Consider the following 21250-nt stretch of genomic DNA (forward strand, 5'->3'; position numbering starts at 1 on the left):
TAGACTCCAGTTAACTTAACCTGCATGTCTTTGGGCTGTGGTAGGAAACTCGAATAAAAGCAAATATTAGCTGGATGTTGAATTTATTGAAAATCATGAAGGAAATGTGCCATGGGTTCATATTAGAACACTTTTGATATACCACATAGTGTAAAATCACCAAATAAAACAATTCATTACATTACATTACATTATAGGCATTTAGCTGACGCTCTTATCCAGAGCGACTTACAACAGTGTAACCAAACTCAGGATCAAGTCCACTTAAGTCCATTGAACAACATGCAGATAAAAAGCCTTTACTATGATGCATACATTAAGGAGAAACAAGATAGTCTGAACCAAAAAATTTTTTTTTTTTTTTTTTTTTTTTTTATAGTTATGGGAGGGGGTTTAGGGAAGAGGAGAGAGGTACACAGAGAAGAGGTGCGTCTTGAGTTTCCGTTTGAAGGTGCTCAGACACTCTGCTGTTCTGACCTCCACTGGAAGATCGTTCCACCATCGTGGGGCCAGAACTGCAAAGAGTCGAGACCTTGTTGCTGCTCGTGTTGGGGGAGGAATCAGCCGCCCTGTAGTAGCCGATCGGAGCGATCTGGCCGGCTTGTAGGGTCTGATCATCTTCTGCAGATAACCAGGAGCTGACCCCTTGACTGCTTGGAAAGCAAGCACCAGTGTCTTAAACCGGATGCGAGCTTGCACTGGTAGCCAGTGGAGGGAGATGAGGAGGGGAGTGACGTGGGAGTCACAAGGGAGGTTGTAAACCAGACGTGCTGCTGCATTCTGGATGAGCTGAAGGGGTCTGGTGGCTGATGCTGGGAGGCCAGCCAGGAGGGAGTTGCAGTAGTCCAGACGTGACAGTATCATGGCCTGGACCAGGAGCTGTGTGGAATAATTGGTGAGGAGTGGTCTTATTCTGCGGATATTGTACAGGATGAACCTGCACGACCGGGTGGTTGCCGCGATATTCTCAGAGAGTGACAGCCTGTTGTCCAGCACAACTCCAAGATTTCGGGCACTCTGCGAAGGGTGTAGGGGAGTGTCTCCTAAAGAAATGGGCAGATGAGAAGTGGGAGAGGTAAGAGAAGGAATATGGAGAAGTTCCGTTTTGCTTGTGTTGAGCTTGAGCTGGTGTTTGGTCATCCAGCTCTGGATGTCACTCAGGCAGGCGGACATGCGATCGGAGACCTGAGTGTCTGTGGGAGAGAAAGAGTAGAAAAGTTGAATATCATCTGCATAGAGATGATATGACATGCCATGGGCGGCAATAACAGGGCCAAGGGACCTAGTATACAGAGAAAAGAGGAGGGGACCAAGGACGGAGCCCTGAGGGACCCCAGTTGTGAGGGGACGAGGAGCTGATACTGCACCGGCCCAGGCAACCTGGAAGGAGCAGCCGGAGAGATAGGACGCAATCCAGTTGAGGGCTGGTCCGCAAATTCCCAATTCTGTCAGGGAAGACAGAAGTGTAGGATGGTCAACGGTGTCGAAGGCAGCTGAGAGGTCAAGAAGAAGTAGGACAGATGAACGGGATGCTGCGTGTGCTGCGTGGAGAGACTCAGTGACGGAGAGCAGGGCAGTCTCCGTCGAGTGACCGGGTCTGAAACCAGACTGCTGAGGGTCTTGGAGGTTATGCTTAGAAAGAAAAGAGGAAAGTTGGTTAGACGCAGCACGTTCGAGAATTCAGTGACACCAACCATCTTTAGGGCAATTAGTGTAAATGCATTTGTCACAGTAAACAGAAAATAATTGTGCTCTGAACTAGAAATGTGTTACTATGACTATTTTATGGCAACTGCTTGATCATACAAAGGCTGATTATGATCCCATAATGTAGACGATCATGTATACACTGTCCAAGGACTCGCTTTCATAGTTTTATATCTTGTGATTCCCTGTTTAAACTTCAGTGGCAGCTTCGTACCTAATTCTTGTGCAATTTTAGGAGGTCTGGAGGAGTTCCAGGAGGTATCAATGTCTGTGCAGAACGCACAGCTGGTTTCCAGGCTCCTGCTCGAGTTCTTTGGCCAGCGATTTGGGTCCCCATGGAATTTAAGTCTAAGGGACCGTGACAGCCAGCTAGTGACCTCAATCCCCCTCTGCTACAATCAGGGCTCATACCACTGCCACTGTGGCAAGTGGCATTATCCTGTTGTTGTACAATTCTAAAAATGTATAGGATGTGCTAATCTGCTGAAAGGATATTAATCAGTTGAGCAATTCAAGTCAAGTAGAGTTGTTCGTTTCAGATGTGTCATTATTTTTGAGAAATGAAAAGTAAAAGGTAACATGCTTTAATGTTGAGGTGTGTGTGTGTGTGTTCACAATGATTAAAAATAAGTTTTATACATAAAATTAAATTTTATATATATATAATGTAAAACTGATTGTATGTTGTTGTTTTTCATTTTATTTTTTCTTTACCATATGAATTTCTGCAGCAATGAAGAAATGCAGCAATGGGCTGGAGAGAAAAATACATTATTTTTCGCAGGATGATAAGGGAATCCCACAGCAAACAAAAACTGAATACCAGCCTCTTGGGCTTTTTGTTCAATATACGCACAATGGAAATCAATCATACTGCCTAGATTATTAATGTAGCAAACTGCATTGCCATAAAAGCGTTGCTTAGTTCAACCGTCAAATGAAAGAGGTAGAACAAAGTTGCTATGTCAAATAATATGCAGTTATATGATTATGAATTGAACATGAATAAAAACACGACTAAGGAGTACAGAAGCGCACTTTCCACAATTTTCTGAATCCATAGTTTCACCCTGAAACACGGAGAGTAGAGTTCTGTGAACAGCACTGCGCAGGCGTAGCGTCTCGTTGCTAGACGATGTGTTGTAAAGCAAGATTGCAAACACGCTGAGGTTTCTGCGGCAAGTAATTTGCGAAAACTTTTGCTGACACTGATACAATTTGCAACAGAATATTTTTGGGCTATCCTTTAAGTAAATTTAACTTAACGCTGATTGCGAACGATTGGTTTAATTTTGTTCACTTGAACCTGCAAACCTGTTTGGTTAAGGATACGTGCATAAACTTAAGCATTGTAAATTCAGTGTATTCGCTTCTACGTGTAATTAGACTCTATCTAATTCCACATTTAAAAAATAAAATTGTTATACGTGTATACCTATTAGCATTTTCTGTTTCTGATTTTTTATTCTTTCATTTTCCTTCGTCAATCAGTGGTGTATAGTTGAACTGCGGAACTGTGGAGTTGTTTGGGTATTTACCCAAAGTGCCATGATCTGAAGACAGAAGAGATTTCTGGGGACCAACTGTGAACAGCTGGGAACTATGTCACACAGGTAAAGCCGACTCCGTATAGCTGCGTATTGGATAACTGCGTTTTGTTGCATGGAATAGGTTCCCAATTTAACCCCGTTGATTTTACTCATGTCCGTTTTGTACTAGCACAGAACGTCATAATCGCATCAATCACACTATGCCTTTACACACTTACACTCTAATAGCTCTAGCATTGTAGTCTGGGATAGTGATGTAAAAAAAGTCCAGTTCCATCCGTGCGCACGCAAAACATGTATATTATTCCACATAAAAGGCTGTAGTTTTATTTTTATTTATTTTTGTTAAATTCAAATGAAGCTTGCTCTGAGGCACAAGCATGAATATGTTGATAACATCTACAATACTAATGATGCCCTTTGGCATAGAAATGATCAACATTATTAAGCAAGCCATGTCTTGAGATTAAAGGGTTTGCTCTGGGGCTTTTGTGTCATCCATGGTTATATTTCTCTTTGATAATTAGTCTCCCACTAGCATTTCCATAATTTAAAAATTAATTAAGGTAAAATATCCAGTGAAGTGACCTGCACACCTGTTTTTACACAACAGAAAAAACAATACTGTTATTTCCTCTTTATATAATCTTTGCGCAGATGCATTGGTCAAGATCATGTGTCAAATGTTAAGAGTTCTGAGGAAAATATCTCAGAATAATCCCCTTGTGATCAATTTCTCAAACTTTCAATGCTTCTCATTTAGAAAACAGTATTGATTGACTGAGGGGAATCACTTTGATTACTAATAACCTTGTCTGAAATATGTTATTGGCATTTTAATTGAAATGTATAGAACTTTCCATTTAGAGATGCCATGGAGTGTTTTGTGAGCTTTGTGGTTGTATTTTGCTTCATGCTGCGTGGGAATTGGAAAGGCTTTTCTGCATTGTCCTCCATACTGTAAAATTCTCAGCTTCACCCACAGAGGCCATGATTATGACACAATGGGGAGTGCTCTTTCTCTCACTGTCCTCCCGGTAGATTTATGAAACTGGGGAGGTGGGGGTTCATGTGGAGGGATCCTCGCTCTGCATAGAGAAGGGTGTGAACGAGCTCCCAAGGAGAGGAAGTGCACATTGTGTTTCTGTTCCCATGGCAACAGAGCCATCAATGTGAACCTGGCCCTTTTTAGTGGACCCCCAAAAAAAAAGGCAGGGCAAGCAGATGTGTCAGCATTGTCATGATGGCAAGAACAAAAGACAAAAATGCTTCCATTTCCATACGCCCCCGTACCTACGCCCTCACCTCTGTGAGGAGCCCACAATCATCGGCTGTCAACCTGTTAGTCTCTGTCTAGGGCCTTCCTGATGTGTCACTCGGTGTTCAGGTTTGTGAAAGCCCTGTCTGGAATTCTTTAACCAGGGCTTTTGTTGCCACACGCGGTCAACGACAGGGAGGAGGAGGGCTCTCTCTATTTTTGTGTAAATCTCCTTTTCGCAGATTCCCTCTTATGCCTCCGCCCTCCACTCCAGCCCCCTCCCACAGCCCTTCAACACCCACTCCTGTTGTCCCCTCTTTTCATTTTGTGTTGCCCTCCTAACAAGGGTCACGGTGGGCAGGGTAAACACCCTGGGGCTAGCCAACAGAACGGGGGCCTCATAGGAATATGAAAAGAAGCACTAAGCGCCCTCCCTGTGGCCCCTCATTCTGGTTTTCAAGCACAGAGCCCAGACACTATAAAGACCAAAATCTCCCAATGGCAGGCGCATATATAAATGCCAGTACTGGGTGGGATGAGCCTTAGCTTTCCATGCATAGTTCTTCTTATTATTATCATTATTATTATTATTATTACTGGTCTGATGTACTAGCCTGCAAGCCATAGTGCTTGTCACACAGTATTACAGGAGAGTTTGTGCCAACTGGAAGAAAGGCCGCTCTCTCTCAGATGACAGCTAGTTGCCTGTGGGCATTCTGGGTCATTGCTGGAGGACATAATGCCCAAAGAAACCTATCCAAATGACATCCACCATACCCCTGGCTAGATGTGCAGTTTCAGACTCATTTGGTTATGATTGACAAATTCTCAAACAATTATTCTTCCAGTAATAGGGTAATAGGCAGATTTTATATTGATTTTAAGATACTGCTGTGGGTATATTTATTTGTATAACATGGTTGTCAATTTCCACAATTCAGCAATTTCCAGACTTGGTCTTTGTGTGCATAGAGACAGGGAAAAGCTTTCTAAGTGGTCACAAAAGTGTTAAGAGTTTGTTAAAAATCTAAAAAAAATCTTTCTGACATATACACAGCAAGGAGAATTATTTCAGGAATAAAATTACAAACATAAAACATAATTACATTCCTCTGGCCACGGAGAGTGGTTTTGCACCCCATCTGTCAGCGCACACTGCTCATTTTGAAGAGATCAGTGACATTTACCTATTGCAGGGATCTCAGACTCTAGCTCTGAGGACTGCATAATGTCTGCTGGCTTCAGGCGTGTTTCAGCTCTTTAGTGCTTGATTTGAAGTCCTTAATTGGCCTTAAAGAATCTGCTGAGTTTGTTTCCAAGGCCTAAATTGGCTGTTGATAAAAAGGAAACCACAAAAACCTGCAGACACTGCAAACCCTCTATGACTTGAGTTTGAGATCCCTGACATTGTGGCATGCCTGTTTCACCTCCTCCTCCTCCTCCTCCTCCTCCTCTTCCTCTTCCTGTTCATCAGTACCTATGGGAGGATGTGGACAGAGGCCCAGGGGGCCCTGCAGGACATGCTGGAGGAGGAGCTTCCAGCGGTCCCTCCCCGGCCGCAGAAGGACCGCCTCCTGGTCTTCCAGACCCTGGCCACGTTCTACGTGAAGTACCTGCAGATCCTGCGGAGCCTGGAGGCGGTTTACGACCAGATGGTGCACCCGCAGAAGCGGCGCGTCGTGCGGCACGTGCTGGACGGCGTGACGGGCCGCCTCCTCGAGCTGAAGAACGAGATGGTGGAGCTGGAGTTCTCAGAATTCCACTACTACGACGACATTCTGCAGGACCTCAAACTGACCCCCGTGAGTGCTCCGCCTCTCGTTCGCATTTGGGTTTTGCCCAATTAGGTGATGTTCTTATCCAGAGCAATTAAAGCCCAGTTCAGTTCAAAAGTGCATAAGCAGACAAGAAGAGAGATAAAAGTTTAGGGGAAAAAAAACTTTCAAATGTTGCGAAATGTCATAGGGATTACGCATGTCACAAGAAATGAGCCAATGGACTCAAGATTTGACATGCTGAGTCTGAGACTACAGCGGCCACAAGCAGATGTTCTGTAAAACAATGTTGTTCTCACTGAATCCAATTTACTCTGAAAAGAATATCATTAGCTGATCTAAGCCACCCATAACACTCCTTATTTTTAACATGCAATGCATTTGTACTATTGTAAGTAATTTAGGTGAAGTACCTTACTCAAGGTTAGAATGCCAGTGCCCTGCTTGGGACTCAAACTCGCAACCTCTGATTTACAAGCCTAGGTCCCTAACCATTATACGACGCTGCATTCTACATTTAACACCACTGCACAAGTTCAATTTGCATTCACATTGAACTAGAGTCGAACGTAGGCCTTGATAGGGTGGTGCAACAACACAAACAATTCCCAATGATGCTAATTTTGAAAAGTTGAATTGTTTCCATATGTATTCGTCACTGAGCTCCATTTGGAAATAAGCCTAAAAATGCTGCCAAGGAATTGCAATACTTCATTGAGTCTGCTTTGTAGCCAATTCAGACTGTTCCTGACAGACTTTTAAATTTTGACTCACCAGTTTTAGAAGACCAGTTCCACTGAGTTGCACCTAAATTTGGGATAAGGAAGGATCATAATAACTTTCCAAAGATAAAATATCTATAGACATACATTGTTGTGTTGTTTTTCATTTTTGTTAAATCTGCCTTTCTTACTGTTTTTTTCTTTTTTTTCTGTGATTTAGTAATTTTGTGCAAGATATTTAATTAACAAGGATGAGATTTTGTATATGAGGATGAACCTTATTCATCCTGATATAAAAAGGACCAAATCACATATATTTATGGCTAATTAAAGCATTAGCCTTGTTTACATTTACATTAAGTGTTTTTACTGTTAATGGAGAAATATCACATACTGATGTGCCTTTGTTTCTCTATCAATCCTCAATGCTGGTTTTCCTTATAGGGGGATCTGGAGGTCCCCATTCCACGCTACTTTGTGAGCGAGAAACTGCGTGTGCTGCGGGAACGGGAAAAGTTACTGGCCCAAATTCTCGCCCGTGGGGAACACCTGGATCCAGCGCCGGTGAGGGAAAGCCGTCTGAAATCCTATACTGCCATCTCAAATAGGAGTGACAACAGTACACTGCAAAAATAAAGAGGATAAATAAAGTTTATTTTTGCACATAGCACAATGCAGAATGCCATTCAATCTTATGAAGTTGATAACGACTGCATGTTCCTGCAGCACAGGCTGGTGCAGCTAATCGATTGGACTCTTTTATAAAGCATAAAAAAGTTTTCCATCCGTCTCTCTGTATCAGGAAGTCCGAGCGCGTGCCCTGCCCATAGACGAGGCGGTGCGTCTGGTGCAGGTGTCTGAGCGCGCTCGACAGGGCCGTCTCAGGGCCAGCTTTATGAAGGAGATCCGCAGGGAGGAAGAGAGGTACCGTCAGGGCCGGAACTGCAACGGCGACACCTTGGACCCGAACGCGGCAGCCACCCTCATCCAGAAGGTACCAGCTCACATGGGAAAGGCTCACCAGTATAAAACAGTAGCCATGTTTTGAGGCATCACTTACTATAGAAACATGCTCAATGTTTGGAGGTTTCATTGGTAGTCTAATGCTGCCTGGCACACCAAGTGGAGGACCTAAAACAGTGGTAACCTGAGGAGCATTAGCCAATGTAAACCCACCCTGCTAACAGCAGGACAGAGCCAGTTGTGTCCTCCTGCTACAGACCCCCAGTCAATGTCTGCTGATGAGCAATGAGATAACAGCTAGGGACCATCCATTCCATCCATGGCTTTGACATCCTTCAGACTGCTTTCTGTACTTTTATATATTGGCCTGTCATTACGATAGCATTGTAATGAAACAGTCAACTATGATCTACACCATTCACTGGCAATTAGACTACACACACATTGAATGCATTTTCAACAAGCTGTCCCATTTGCAGTATATGCATATTAGTCTCTACCAACTAAGAACATGATTGAGTTTGTGTTTTGGCTCTGTTTGTTGCCTGGCCCCTCTCCTCTAGCACTTGCTGTCTGACGTATTGCTAGTCCTTGTGGAACGTGACAGTCAGAGCGTGTGTTCCTGTTAGTTCCTGTAAGTTACAGAGGGAATTTCTGCACTTCCCAGGAAAAGGGGACGTTATGTGACGCAAGTACAGCTGAGGGAAGGCTTATGAAGAGTCATGTGATCTGACTCATCTTTGAAAACATCTGCTAGATAGAACTACCGGTATTCAAAGTGCCAAAGGGTATCATGAACTCAGGGAACATTTTTACATTGATTCTCTTCCCAAAAAGGGGGTAGGCAGGTTTAGTTTTTTAAGGTGTTCATTTTCTTGAGCTCTGTAATCTTGAAATCTTGTCCCACGCATTGTGATGTCTACAAAGGAGATTGTGCGCAGCAGCTGAAGAAAAGTACTGTCACAGAAGATATAACGTGACTGGGAGCCATAAGCTTTCTGAGGCTCTATGATGTCAAAACTAGGAGAAAAAATGAATGCATTTTTTCATAGGAATGTACTTCTTTTGTGTAGCCTGCCGGGACCTATAAAAATCGATATCGTTGTGGCTCCAGGTACCTCTGAGATTAAAGAGACTTTGTCCCTCAGCACCTGTGTTTTTGCAAAGGCATTTTACCATCAATAACAAGATGGAAAGATAAATGAGTATCTTAAGAACTCACTTGAGCTGGTTATCACTATATCTGAGGAGTTATGGGTCCATTTGAAAGGTGTGTGTGTGCACGCGCATACGGATTACAGATGGTATGGAGAGTGTGAAGCATTTTCTTAGCCTTGGAAACCTTTATTTATAGTTATTTAAGTCATGATATCACAAGGAATGCTACAGGAAACGATTTAGAAAAAGTTAAAAAACAATAAAAAAAACAGCTTTATGTTAAAGGAAAATGGTGGTTAAATCTCTGCCTTCTGCCTCATTTTAAGATGATGTATGTATGTGATATCGATGGTAGTTCTATGATTAGGGACAGGAGCAATATCAGGCAGTATGAAATAAGGTGATGAGCCAGTTTAATCCCTCCACTGTTTATACCCCTGATCTTGTGACTTACCCCATGTCTGATATATGGCCCCGGAGGGCTTAGCCTTTGTTGGCCCTTATCCTATTGCAGTAGGTATCTGCATTAATCATGAGCAATATGAGGAAGGATATCTGATGTTTGAAGGGAATTCTAATCCCAGTCATAACTGAGGATACATCATAGTGAGAACCCTGTGAGAATTATATTTAGAAGTAATATTAAGATTTCCAGTCCTCGGAGTACCATGTTAATTAAAAGTTGATTTCAGTGCAAATAAGAACCCTTATTTCAAGGGTGATCATGGCCGTCTTTTTATCAGGAGGCATCTTTGCTCTGCAAGGAATGGTGACGGGTCCATTGAAGTCAGTCTCTCATTCAGACCGTTTGGATTATGGGTCTCTTGCAGACACTTGCTTAAAGCAGGGGCGTCATATCGAATTCTTGCATGTTGGTCTGTGCTGCAACCTCTACTTGTTGTGTATAATTAACCCACGTATTGACTCAGTACAATACTTTCTTAGAAAAAATAATGGCGCATAAAGACCTACATATGGAGTCTTGACTTCCAAGTGTTAACACTGTGCATTTGGGCGAATAAATCAGGGTAATTGTTTAACTAATCACACCAATTAAGCAGGAAAACCCTTCAGGAGTTTTGACACTCGTGTATTAAATGAAGTGGGTTTTTGGTGATAAACAGTGGAACTGGTATGATGACGTGCTCAACTCTGCAAATTTCCTGTTAGAAAAATTGTCCTCAAATTCCAAATGAATAATGCAAGACAAAAAAATACTTTAAAAATACTGTTACATGAATACAGTGGCATGTTGGTGCATTTTGACAATCATGCCATTTTTAGTATAAGGCAGAGGACGGCAACAAGGGCCCCGTCTATTTCTGGGTTTCATGCAAACTTCTGGCCTAATTACTTACAGCCCTAACAGTTACATCATCTGACGTTTTCACTGCATTGATAAGCTCATGAATGCAAGCGGAAGGCTGTTCTTTTGTTCCCATTTGAAGCCTTTTACTGCGATCTAATCTACGAGTGAGCCAGTGTTGGTGTATGCAGCCAGTCAGCTCATTTAGCCAGGCTAATTGGTAGGTAACAAAAGCCCGCACATGCTCCGGCCCTCCAGGACCGGAATAGCCCCTGGTGTAAGGCATGATGCTCCGTGATATACAGTCTTGCATCATGGACCCTACGGTTGTATTCTGTCTGTGTGTTCCAGGTGTGGCTCGGGTACAGTACGAGGAAGAGGATGAAAAAGGAGCGACTGGAGGAGATGGTGTTTCTGGGGATGGTGGGTATTCTGAAATGCATCTTATTCATTCATACATTCAACAGGGAGGAGTGTAAAATATTTATATCGATAAAGGATAAATTCTGATGCGTGATCCTTTTCATCTGTTGTCACTGAACAGAACAGAGAACTGCCGACAGCATTGCACAACTGCAGTTCAATCATACCGTGTGCAATTCACAAATAGCATCATAAAATGACCAGAAGTGGAGGAGGGAAAGGTGTTTGAAAGATGAATCAGTGATAAAAAGATAAAGGAGAAAAAATTGAATGACAAATGAGCGTGTTTATGCAGCACTCAAAAAAGCATAAACACAGACACTGCGACTTGTACCAGCTCTCTGTGGTGTGCATCATAGTCACCACAAACGATACTTTACATTCATCATGAATGACAGAAAACAGTGCAAGTACAAGCTCAAATGCACACACATGCTCCACAGGAAATGTTTCAGCCTTTTATAACCACTATGAAAGCAGTTACTGAATGAGGAAAGGTCACGTGTTTTATAAGTTATTGATTGCCAAACTTGATTTTTTGCCCGTTTTTGTTTCAGTACCATTGCAGGTCTTTGTGTCAGAAACAAGGGAGTTGCAGTAATTTATGGTTTTCATGGGAAAAGCATAAAAAAGCATGGTCTCCTTTAGTGCAGGCATTTGTAATCCTATTATCATATGAGTAGTGTAATTGCTCCTGGGAAATGAAGTTATCTGATAACATAAGTTAAAAATAGAATTATAGCCTTTAAAAAAATAAGCTTGTCAAGGCCAGAGATTTACCAGTCTGTTCAAAGACCAAACAGAGGAGGTGCAAAAACACTGGTAACACATGCATAATAATGCACACACTCGCAGAAATGTGCACAGTAACATGAACAAACTCTACTACACACAGATTTAGAAGAGTAGCAGAGTCTGTATATATCTGTTTTTGGATTTTGTTCATTTTTTCAGAAAATATTTAGCATAGCACTATGGAATTTTACTTCAAGCAGCTTTGACAAGTCAGTAGTCATTACCTGTTTTAATTACATTCATAACTTAACTGAGTAGGGTACAATTAAAACTTAAATTGATGCTGTGTCAAGGCAGCAAGCAAATTAGCTCAACACATTTAACATTAAACCCTAAACTAACTTAAAAAGTCGAACATGTTAATGAGTAGACCTACTATTAATTTCTTTAACAAGTATTCAACACCATATAAAATGCCTATGGTCTCCCCAAAAGGACACTCCATGTAGATGGCTTTCCACACCATCCTATAGTTTGTTCACAATAAATGGAAGCACCTCTCCCCCTGCATCTTTTCCACAATCAAGCGCTCTGTTGTCCCCCTGCGTAGTACACATTTATTCCCAAGCTAAAATCATGTACGCTGCATCAGAATCAGACAGCGGTTGACAGGCAACCAGTCAGCTGGAACAGTAAACAGAGAAATGAGTGTGTGTGTTGAGGGATGCGATAAACACAGAGGGGAAGTGCCTGTGTGTGCGTATGTGTGTGTGTGTGTGTGTGCACGTGTGTGTGTGTGTGGCTTTGTGTGTGTGCGTGTGTGTGCATGTGTGTGTGTGTGTGTTTGTGTGTGTGCATTACCATCACATACACGCAAGCCCCTCTCCCCTCCCCTCCTCCTCCGTTCATGACCTGTCTCCCAGGTGTTTTCCATTCGTGGTTTCCACCAGCAGGAATGCTGTGTCTCACGCAGGCCTACGGCTCGCGCAGAGCAGCACCCAATCGCGGCCCTGACCCCCCCGAGCCCCCAGGCGTTAGTGGTACACCTCCATGTGGTTAGAGGAAGTGGCTCTCACTGTAAAATCAAGGGCTTGTGCCGCACAGCTGTGCTGCAGCATTTACTGAAGCAGCATGTGAAGGCAATATCAGTGCACAAGTCTGGGAACTGCAGCTTTATGCGTCTGTGGTGCAGTGTGGTCAGCCCTGCTGATGTTTCAGTCCCAGTCCTGCTGAAAACAGGGTGGCAGCATTTACAGTTACATTTGTCTGCCAGATGCTTTTGTTCCAAAGTTCCTAGATGGCGATTGCAAATAGCTCCAAGCTAACTACAATCTCCCGAACGGAGAGCCGATAGTAACATTACACCGCTGCTGTATATCTGATGAGGACTGCATTCAGTTACCAATGGGCAAAGACAAAGATTCTTAAAAACCCAGCATGCACAGGGCATTAATAAACGCAGTAGACTTCGTTAAGAAATGGATTATTGCATTTTGTTCCAACATTAATAAATATGAGTAAATCTGAAATCAAAAAGAAGAGTGTCTCCAGATGGAGAAGCAGTCAAGATGACAACCCCAGTATTGTTGGTTTTTACAGTATATGAACTGAACAATGGCAACAGTACTTATTGTGTGTTCAATTTACTGTCTGGCTTTCTTGGCCCTTTTTTGACTAATACTTTTATTAATTAATCTGAAATGGTTTAGTTGGCCAGTAAAAACTGTAAAAAATAAAATAAAATAAAATAAATAAAATAAAGATGGCAAACAAGTGGGAGTCGCAAGGCTTAATGGTAAAGTTAAAAAGCCTTTATTTGAACATGGCTAGGAAGAATTCAAACGTGCTGGGCCTACGCATTGTAGCCTCACATTTATTAATGATTTCTTATTAAGTTATTAATAACTCATCTAAGACATATTCTAAAGTGTTGCCAACTGCTTTCTATAAACTGCTTAAAAACTGGCTGGATTGATTTAAACAAGGCCGCCCCAAGATTTATGATGTTAAACAAACAGGAGAACAAAGGCACGTTGATATCAGCTTTTTAGGAGGCCATGTGCTTTTGACTATGTGCCATATCTATACTCTGAGTTAAGGGGAATAAAACATGAACTGAAATGAGCTCATTTATAATGTTATGCATCTGAAAGATGAAATATTTAAAAAATATTGCCAGATTTAAGGGATCAAGGCGGTCACTGTAATGTGCTGTATGTTTGGTCATAGAAGATATCTTGCATTATTCTGCAAGTATCGGCATAAACTTGTAGTAACTGTGCAAACTTTCTAAAGACAAATTAATTAGCTACCTGAATTTGACGAATGTCTGTGAATAGTCTTTGTGAATGGTCTCTTCCTACCTTTGCTGTTTCAAAAATGGCAGTGGAACAGATGGCGAATCAAAGATGCCATCTGCGTTTTATGGCTTACATTAAAAAACAATGCAATATTATTTTATTAATTCCCTTAGGGCCAATTTCATGTTTGGCCAGGCTAAAAAGAGTGCAGACACATTTACAGTTTCCAAGATAAATTTCAGCATATACTGTGTACTGCAAGATATCGTTCATATACATTTTTCATATATACGCCTACATTTTATTATTTAAAAACATGAAAATGTAACATGCATTCACCTGTGCTCGGCGTATTTTGTGACCCCCCGCCCCGCCCCGCCCCGCCCCGCCCCGCCCTGCCCCGCCCTGCCCTGCCCTGCCGCCCTGCCCCGCCCTGCCCCGCCCTGCCCTGCCCTGCCCTGCCTTCCCTGCAGGAGCCCCCTCCGCAGCAGGGGAGGCAGAGCGCTGCACAGGTGCGCATGCAGCAGGTGGAATGCACCCGCAGGCTGCTGCAGGAGAAGCACGAGGCCGACTTCCTGCAGGCTAAGGACAAAATCAAGGACTCGGTGAGGGAGGTGGAGGGGCCCGACATGCAGCAGACATTGCAGGAGCAGATTCGCCAGTGGTTCATCGAGTGCCGGTGAGACCCGCCCCCTCACCACCAGAGCTCCGCCCACCCACTCTGTCTCTGCTTACCGTTACATTACATTTATTTGGCACTTTTAGACGCTTTTATCCAAAGCGACGTACAAGCTTGCTGGTCAAGCTTTCTATAATAATAATAATAGGAGCACCTGTTTGTTCTTTGCCTCTGGGGCTGTGAATCTCCCATCGCTGAAAGGGTCCAGTGTAAAAACAGTGACTGTCTTTAGCGGCTCTTCGCAGTGGGGCTAGCGCTGGAGAGAGGCTGGGCCTTGGCGGGAGCCTCCGCAGACCCTCATTAGCGCATTCCTCTGTGATTTACGCGCTCGCAGCAGACTGCGCCGCCCGCTCCCGGGGAGCCCACGGCCCTAAATCATCTCAGCCGTGGGCCCCTGGAGAGGCACGCTGTCCACAGCCCACAACGGCAGCTCCCCGCGGCTTTGAGCAGCTCGCTTTTTCATTGGGCAATAATGTATCTGTGCCAATAATGTGAGGATAGTGGGATCTGAGCAAGTGCCCCACTGACCAGGCTGTGATCTCTTGTGATGGGAGAGTAAGAGTTGAACCCTATGAACCCTATAATAGGTGGAGCTACAGTGTATCAATCACTTGTTTGACCAAATGAAATCAGCTATTTATAATGATTGGTTCAAGTCAGTGAGCCACTGCTGGCATGTTGCAGCTGTGCCTGCTCAGCATTCCCAGGGCCTGCTGTAGGGTGTTGGTGCTCCCTAAACGAGAATGTCCTTGTGGCCCCAAAGTGTTCCAAAAAAAAACAAAAAAACTTTAGTTGTGTGGCCCAGGGATGGTTGTGGCCCTAAACGACTGCACAGAGTGTTTATGCCAGCGGCCTTCCCACTATTCTTTTCATTGTTGTATGGCCCATTTCCATAATGAAAGCTGCGGTATTGCCCGTATGTATGTAATTCTAGACAGCCCCAGAGAGCTGGTGGAAAACCTCTCGAGCCCAGGCCACAGAGGAGTGGTCTGTTTCTCAGCACCTCCAGCTTTTACATAGAGAAGGGCTGAGGGGCTACAGTCTGCTTTTTATTAAGATCTGATTCGAGCCATTACCCCATTACCCCATTAATGGAGACCTGCTCGTATGCCTCTGAGAAAGAACAGGGCCTAGCCTTTCAGTTGAGATGTTCAAATGTAAAATCTGAACAGGATTGCATATGAGATACTTTTAGACCACTGAAGAAACAGAATTCTATGGAAGTACAGGTAAGGTAGGTTAACTACTGTATTTCTTGATATGCTCTCTCCAGTGCCAAAATAGGGGATTTTTAAGTGTAGCTCGTCCTTTAAACTTGAGCTTTCCTTTAAACTGTTTTTTCACTGCAGAGATGCCACTGGGAAGTTTCCAGACTTCCCCAGCATAGATGAAGGGGGGTCGGCAGCCATATTTGCACAGAAGACACCTGAGCAGGTGAGTCCTTTGAGTTCCACAGACCCATGAATGACCCAGTGTATGTGCATCGCGCCACAGTGTTTACTGGGATGCTTACAATGCAAGAAGGATCAGGTTGCAGAGGAGCCACATGTACAGACCCCAGTCATAATTCAAGACCCATCCCATCACTGCAGCGACTGTCCTATTACAGGATGTCCAACTTACAGAAACCCTCCCTCTCTGGGGGATGTTGTAGTGTTTAGGGATCAGCCAGCGGAACTACTGGCCAGTTTCCTAACTAGTCTTGTCCATGAATTTTATGTCCCTGACCCCTTAACCTCTACCCTTAACCTTAACCCTTAACCCTTAACCTCAAACTCAACCCCAGCCCCAACCACAAACTGGTCATAAACCTTAACATTTCATAGTCAGCAGGACATGAGTATTTTATTAAAATGGATTGTAAGAAAAACAGGAAAAGACACTCCAATTTTAAGTTATCTAAGAGGAAACTTTACATATTAAGAAAATATTAAGTCAGCCAATAAAGCATAGACCCTAATGCTGACAAAGTTTTATCATTTTTCTCTGATAAAACTTTGGAACAATAAATACAAGCCTGTTTTTTTGGAAAGTTCCCTTCCTGGCGTTATCTCACATCCAAAGAGTAATTCACTCAGATTTTTCAGTAAGTGTTCTTAAAACGTTTTGTGTTAGGTGGGATGTAGCTCTGGCCTATTGCAGTGATTTAGCTCTAATCCCTGATAATGGATGGTTCCTGCTGGATCAGGTTGAGTGACTATGTCTGCTCTCCCTAGACAAAAGGGCCATTCAGACCCTCTGGAGGGCTTCACATGGTCAGTCGAGTAAAGAACTAAAAAAAGGCATAAACTTTCATCTTTAATGGTGTCCAGGACCACATTACTTTCCGGAGGCTTAACAGTAAGCAGCCTGCATAATTCATGCACTGCAGTAATGCATTTAGGCACTCCATGCATCTGAGCAACACATGTACAGATCTATCCATCAGGTTTTAAACCCTGTGTGTGTGTGTGTGTGTGTGTGTGTGTGTGTGCGTGCACGCATGCGTGCATGTGCGTTGTGTGTACGGTAACTGTTTTGAGGTCATTTAAATGAATTGATCAGTGCAGTTTGTGTGAAAGTGTTTACATTGTATTGACATTAACATAGACAGCAGATGCACAACCTGGGGCCCTTTACTGGCTCTTTAACTGTATGCTCAAATAAAGTATTAAAAATGTGTGTGTTTTTAAAGGTTGCTGCTGAACTGGCTGCCAAAGAGGAGGAGAAGGAGAAGAGGAAGAAAAGTAAAGGGAAAAAAGGGAAGTCGTCTGGGAAGGAGAAGAAGAAAGACAGGAAGGGAAAGGGGAAAGGAAAGAAGGGTGATGCAGATTCTGAGGTAGGGGCATGGCTTCACAGAGAAGATGGGTGGGCATGACATGTCACAGCTCAGCAAAAGGCCTGGTCGATTGCCTGCCACTGCTAACTACCTTTCCATTCGCTTCAAATTATGTCATTTTTACAATGTCAGTTATTGGCCAAATGGAAATTACCATTGTGTGCAATAAAACATCAGTTAGGTGACTTCATAAAAACTATGCCTTAGTATTTGTTACTAATGCTCTAGCTTCAGAAGCTTCTGAAGTAACTGGTCTAGATGTTCTTTAAGGCAGCCAGAAATGTTTCCCATGTTGCTTCAAACATCTACACATTTTAACATCTTAGAAAACTTAAATAAGGTTGCCTTGAAATGAATCCAGATAAAGCACAGTGCATGATTCATGCAGCTGCAGCTATGGATGCTTGTTTGTGAACACGGGGCTGATGTCCAGTTAGGTTTATAGCACTGTCACTCTACTTTTGAGCTAGCTGCTTAACCTGAATTGATTCAGCAAATATCCAACTGTATGAATGAATGGTCCATCAAATATGAACTGTGGAAGACTCATTGATACCTGCCAAGCAAATGAATAATGTCATGTTAAAAGCAGAATCCTGTAATCACTTCTCAGTGAGGACCTTGTGGTTATTGAGACACTGTAGTCACACTGCTAAAATTCCCATTGTGTAGCAGAAGTTAATTGCCGTAAAACTAGATCTCACTGGCTTGTGTGCTGTTCACAGGATCTTTAATGATTATAACATATAACATGCCTTTTAGGACACTTTTAGGTTTATAGTTTTAATAGTTTTTAGGTTAATAATGGTTAATGTTAAAAGTTTAGATATACACACATGAATGTAATGCAGAAATATATAAGGGGCTTGGTATAATTCAGGAAGGGGACCGGGTTCCATACCACAGAACTCCCTGTGCCTCCCTTTGGGAAATACTATGCGCCGTAAATTTCTTCTGTTTTTGTCATACATGCCAGAAATACAGTACCTCATGGGAGCTCACACTGTTTGCAGTTGGTGGTAATTCTCAAAGCAGCTGTTATATCAGTCGCAGAAACTGTATCGCTCCAACAAAATTTGACAGGATTGTGTTTTAAATTTTCCATTGAGGAGGCAAGTGAATTGATCTCCCATGTGAATTAATCAGTTGAACTATTTTACAGTGACACCACTGCTTCAGCTGCACTGTCCAGGTGAACACGAAAAAGTGCCTCCAAAATTTTTTGACACATTTAAAAATATATATATCACACAATGTAAAAATTAAATACACATGTATGCTGTGTGAAACATGGACACCTAACCTGGCTGCTTTGTGCAGGCTGCCCTTCCTCTGATTTGTGTTTAGGGTTCTGAATGAACCGCCAGGGCTAGCCTGTGCTACGTCACCGCAGGACACCGCTTTCAGGAAATGTCTCTGGTCCCGACGGAGCATTCCTCGCATGGTCCGGTAACACCGCGGGCCCAGCGTCCCTTCCCTCTTAAACCTTTCAGCGCTCCCCCCGCCCCGCCAGCTCGCTCTCCCAGAGGGTCCTCCCCGCCCTTTTCTCCTGTCACTGCTCTTTTCTGTTCGGCCTTACGCAAGCGCGTCGGCTACGGCGCGCTGATTAGCAGAGAGAGCGCGCGGAATGCAGAAAGAGGGGGAAAAAAAGACCAGATTCCAATTCCAGTCATTCGTTTAAACCAACGTGCCAATTATTTCTGTATAAAAAATTTAAAAAAACTGCCTCAAAGCATCAGGCTGTGTTAATCAGGGCCCGAAATGGAGGTCAGCATAAATCCAAGTGTAATTAAAAGCTGTGCAGCTGGGAGCTGGCAGCCATAAACCGCTTCGCTTCGCGCCGTAATGAAGTGCTCAGGTAAAATGAATTCATCTGGGCTCTCTGGTTTCAGACGGGGCGTTCGTGTGTTTAAGTGGGTTACCTATACGGCCGTGGCTGCACAATGCACGTTTTGTATGAGGCTCTCCTTTGAAGCTAGGGCCCATTTTTTTGTTCTTCAGGAGAGGACTATGATGGTGGGGTGGGGGGGGGGCGTAATTGGTGTGTGATTACAGGGGCCCTGTATTGGGTGTCCAGCCGAAACCAGATGGGCTCAGCGGAGAAAGAGGCTCTGTCCATCCCGGCCGAGCCCCAGCAGTCGTCTCTCACCTTTGTGAGATCACAGACTGAGAGAGCGAGGAGGACGGCACCACCGCTCTGTCTCCAGCTCGGACCCCGAGCCGCTAATTTAGCCCCGCTTCCCTGGGATGACGTGTCACGGCCGCTGGCGGCTACCTAAACAGTATGAGTTACAAGCGCACAGCAAGTTTGCCTAGCTGTGGTCAGGTTCGCTAGAATGGAGCCATTGTTTCTGTCGAGCACCATCATGAATAACAGAAAACTTCCCCTTAAATTCGTGCTGCAGAAAACGTATCACACATGGCTGGCGCTCAACAATCCATTCCTGAGTCTGCCTTGGAACCGTTTCAAGCGTGATTTTATAGCGCCCCTTTACCATCGGGTCAGGTGGGGTTTGTGATGGGGGGTGGGGGAGGAGAGTGGATATGCAAGAGATGGTGTAGAATTATCAGGATACAGTCAGCCTCCCTAAAATTGGATATTGGATTATTGTATAATCCAGTTGTGTTCCATATAATAGTGTACAGCTGCTCCTGTTTTAATCCCACTGACATCACTTACTCCTGTTACGTGCATACTCTACTTAAGTGCACAACAAACATAGCTGTCACAACCATAATTTAGTTATAGAGAATCGACTGCAGGTAAAAATCACCCTGGGGCAGAAAGACAGAAAAAGATCCGTGTAAAGTACAATCTGCAACAGCGACAGACAGATGGTGAGTGTTGAATGACAGGCGTCAGGTTGCGTATGTTTAAGGAGGGAGGTAGAATGATTAAATCAACCAATTAATCACATTTAATTTCATATAGCACCCAAAGAAATCGAAACCAACCATTTTTCAAGTAAAAACTATAACTGAAATGGACAGTTATGACATTTGTTTAATTGGAAATCACTCTGTGCGTCAGCAGTCAGGATTAATGAGCTGTGGTCTGTGATTCATTTGAGACAGAATCATTGTAATGGAACACTGTGCTGCTACAGAGATATTCTGTAAAATATTTACTCCTGGGGGAGAATAAAATGCACAGTAATGACCTCTGACAGTCCCTGCCAGGTCACTGAGCCATTGGTGAACAGCCCAGATGAAAGCAATGTGAAGAGAGATGCATAGTACAGATTATTAATAAAGGTTCATTTTTATATATAATTAATACAGATATTATTTAAAAGTAGTTTTCTGCATTACAAGAAGTAAATATTGGCCAGCTTAATGATTTCTTGTGTGCATTCTTTTAATATTATGACATACTTTGTTATGGCTCACTCTGTAAACATAGAACATACAACAGTTTAAAGTGCTAATACAGAACTATTGCTAAAGTAAGAAATCAATGACAATAAAAGCCAAAAGATTATTGTGAGATGATGGAAAAATAAAGTTATTACAACATTATTTGGCAAATGCCTTTTAAATTAAACTGTCTATTGGGGACACTGGGGAGGCAGATTCTTCCTAACTGGAACTTTTGCTGAAGGTCACCCTGTAATGTCCTCAGATGAACCCCACTATTACACCACACATATCACCCGTATTCTCCTCAGTGGGTGTACCTACAAGAATGATGTACGACTTGTTAAGGAAGGAAATGCAATTTTAATGTTCAGGTAAACCCAAAACAAGTAATAAATCAGGTTACACATACCAATAATATACAGTGTTTAATTATGGATTTCCTGACTACTGTACTACTGTAAACTAAGGTTTTTGTTTATTATTTCTTTTCTCTTTT

The 21250-nt window shown here is 43.1% G+C and overlaps 1 protein-coding gene across 1 annotated transcript in view; it reads left to right on the forward strand.

Annotated features, from left to right (window-relative positions):
- Positions 1-2918: 2918 nt before the first annotated feature.
- The window catches only part of iqca1 (IQ motif containing with AAA domain 1), a 52686-nt gene continuing 34354 nt past the window's right edge, over positions 2919-21250 (forward strand). Inside the window, exons 1-8 of the mRNA XM_064310824.1 lie at positions 2919-3320; positions 5990-6317; positions 7457-7576; positions 7815-8006; positions 10791-10862; positions 14371-14576; positions 15926-16010; positions 17251-17394. Of these exons, the coding sequence (XP_064166894.1) occupies positions 3310-3320; positions 5990-6317; positions 7457-7576; positions 7815-8006; positions 10791-10862; positions 14371-14576; positions 15926-16010; positions 17251-17394 (1158 nt within the window). The 5' untranslated portion in view covers positions 2919-3309. The remainder of the gene's footprint in view (positions 3321-5989; positions 6318-7456; positions 7577-7814; positions 8007-10790; positions 10863-14370; positions 14577-15925; positions 16011-17250; positions 17395-21250) is intronic.

This window comes from Anguilla rostrata, chromosome 15 (genome assembly GCF_018555375.3).
Source record: "Anguilla rostrata isolate EN2019 chromosome 15, ASM1855537v3, whole genome shotgun sequence".
Lineage (NCBI taxonomy): Eukaryota > Metazoa > Chordata > Actinopteri > Anguilliformes > Anguillidae > Anguilla > Anguilla rostrata.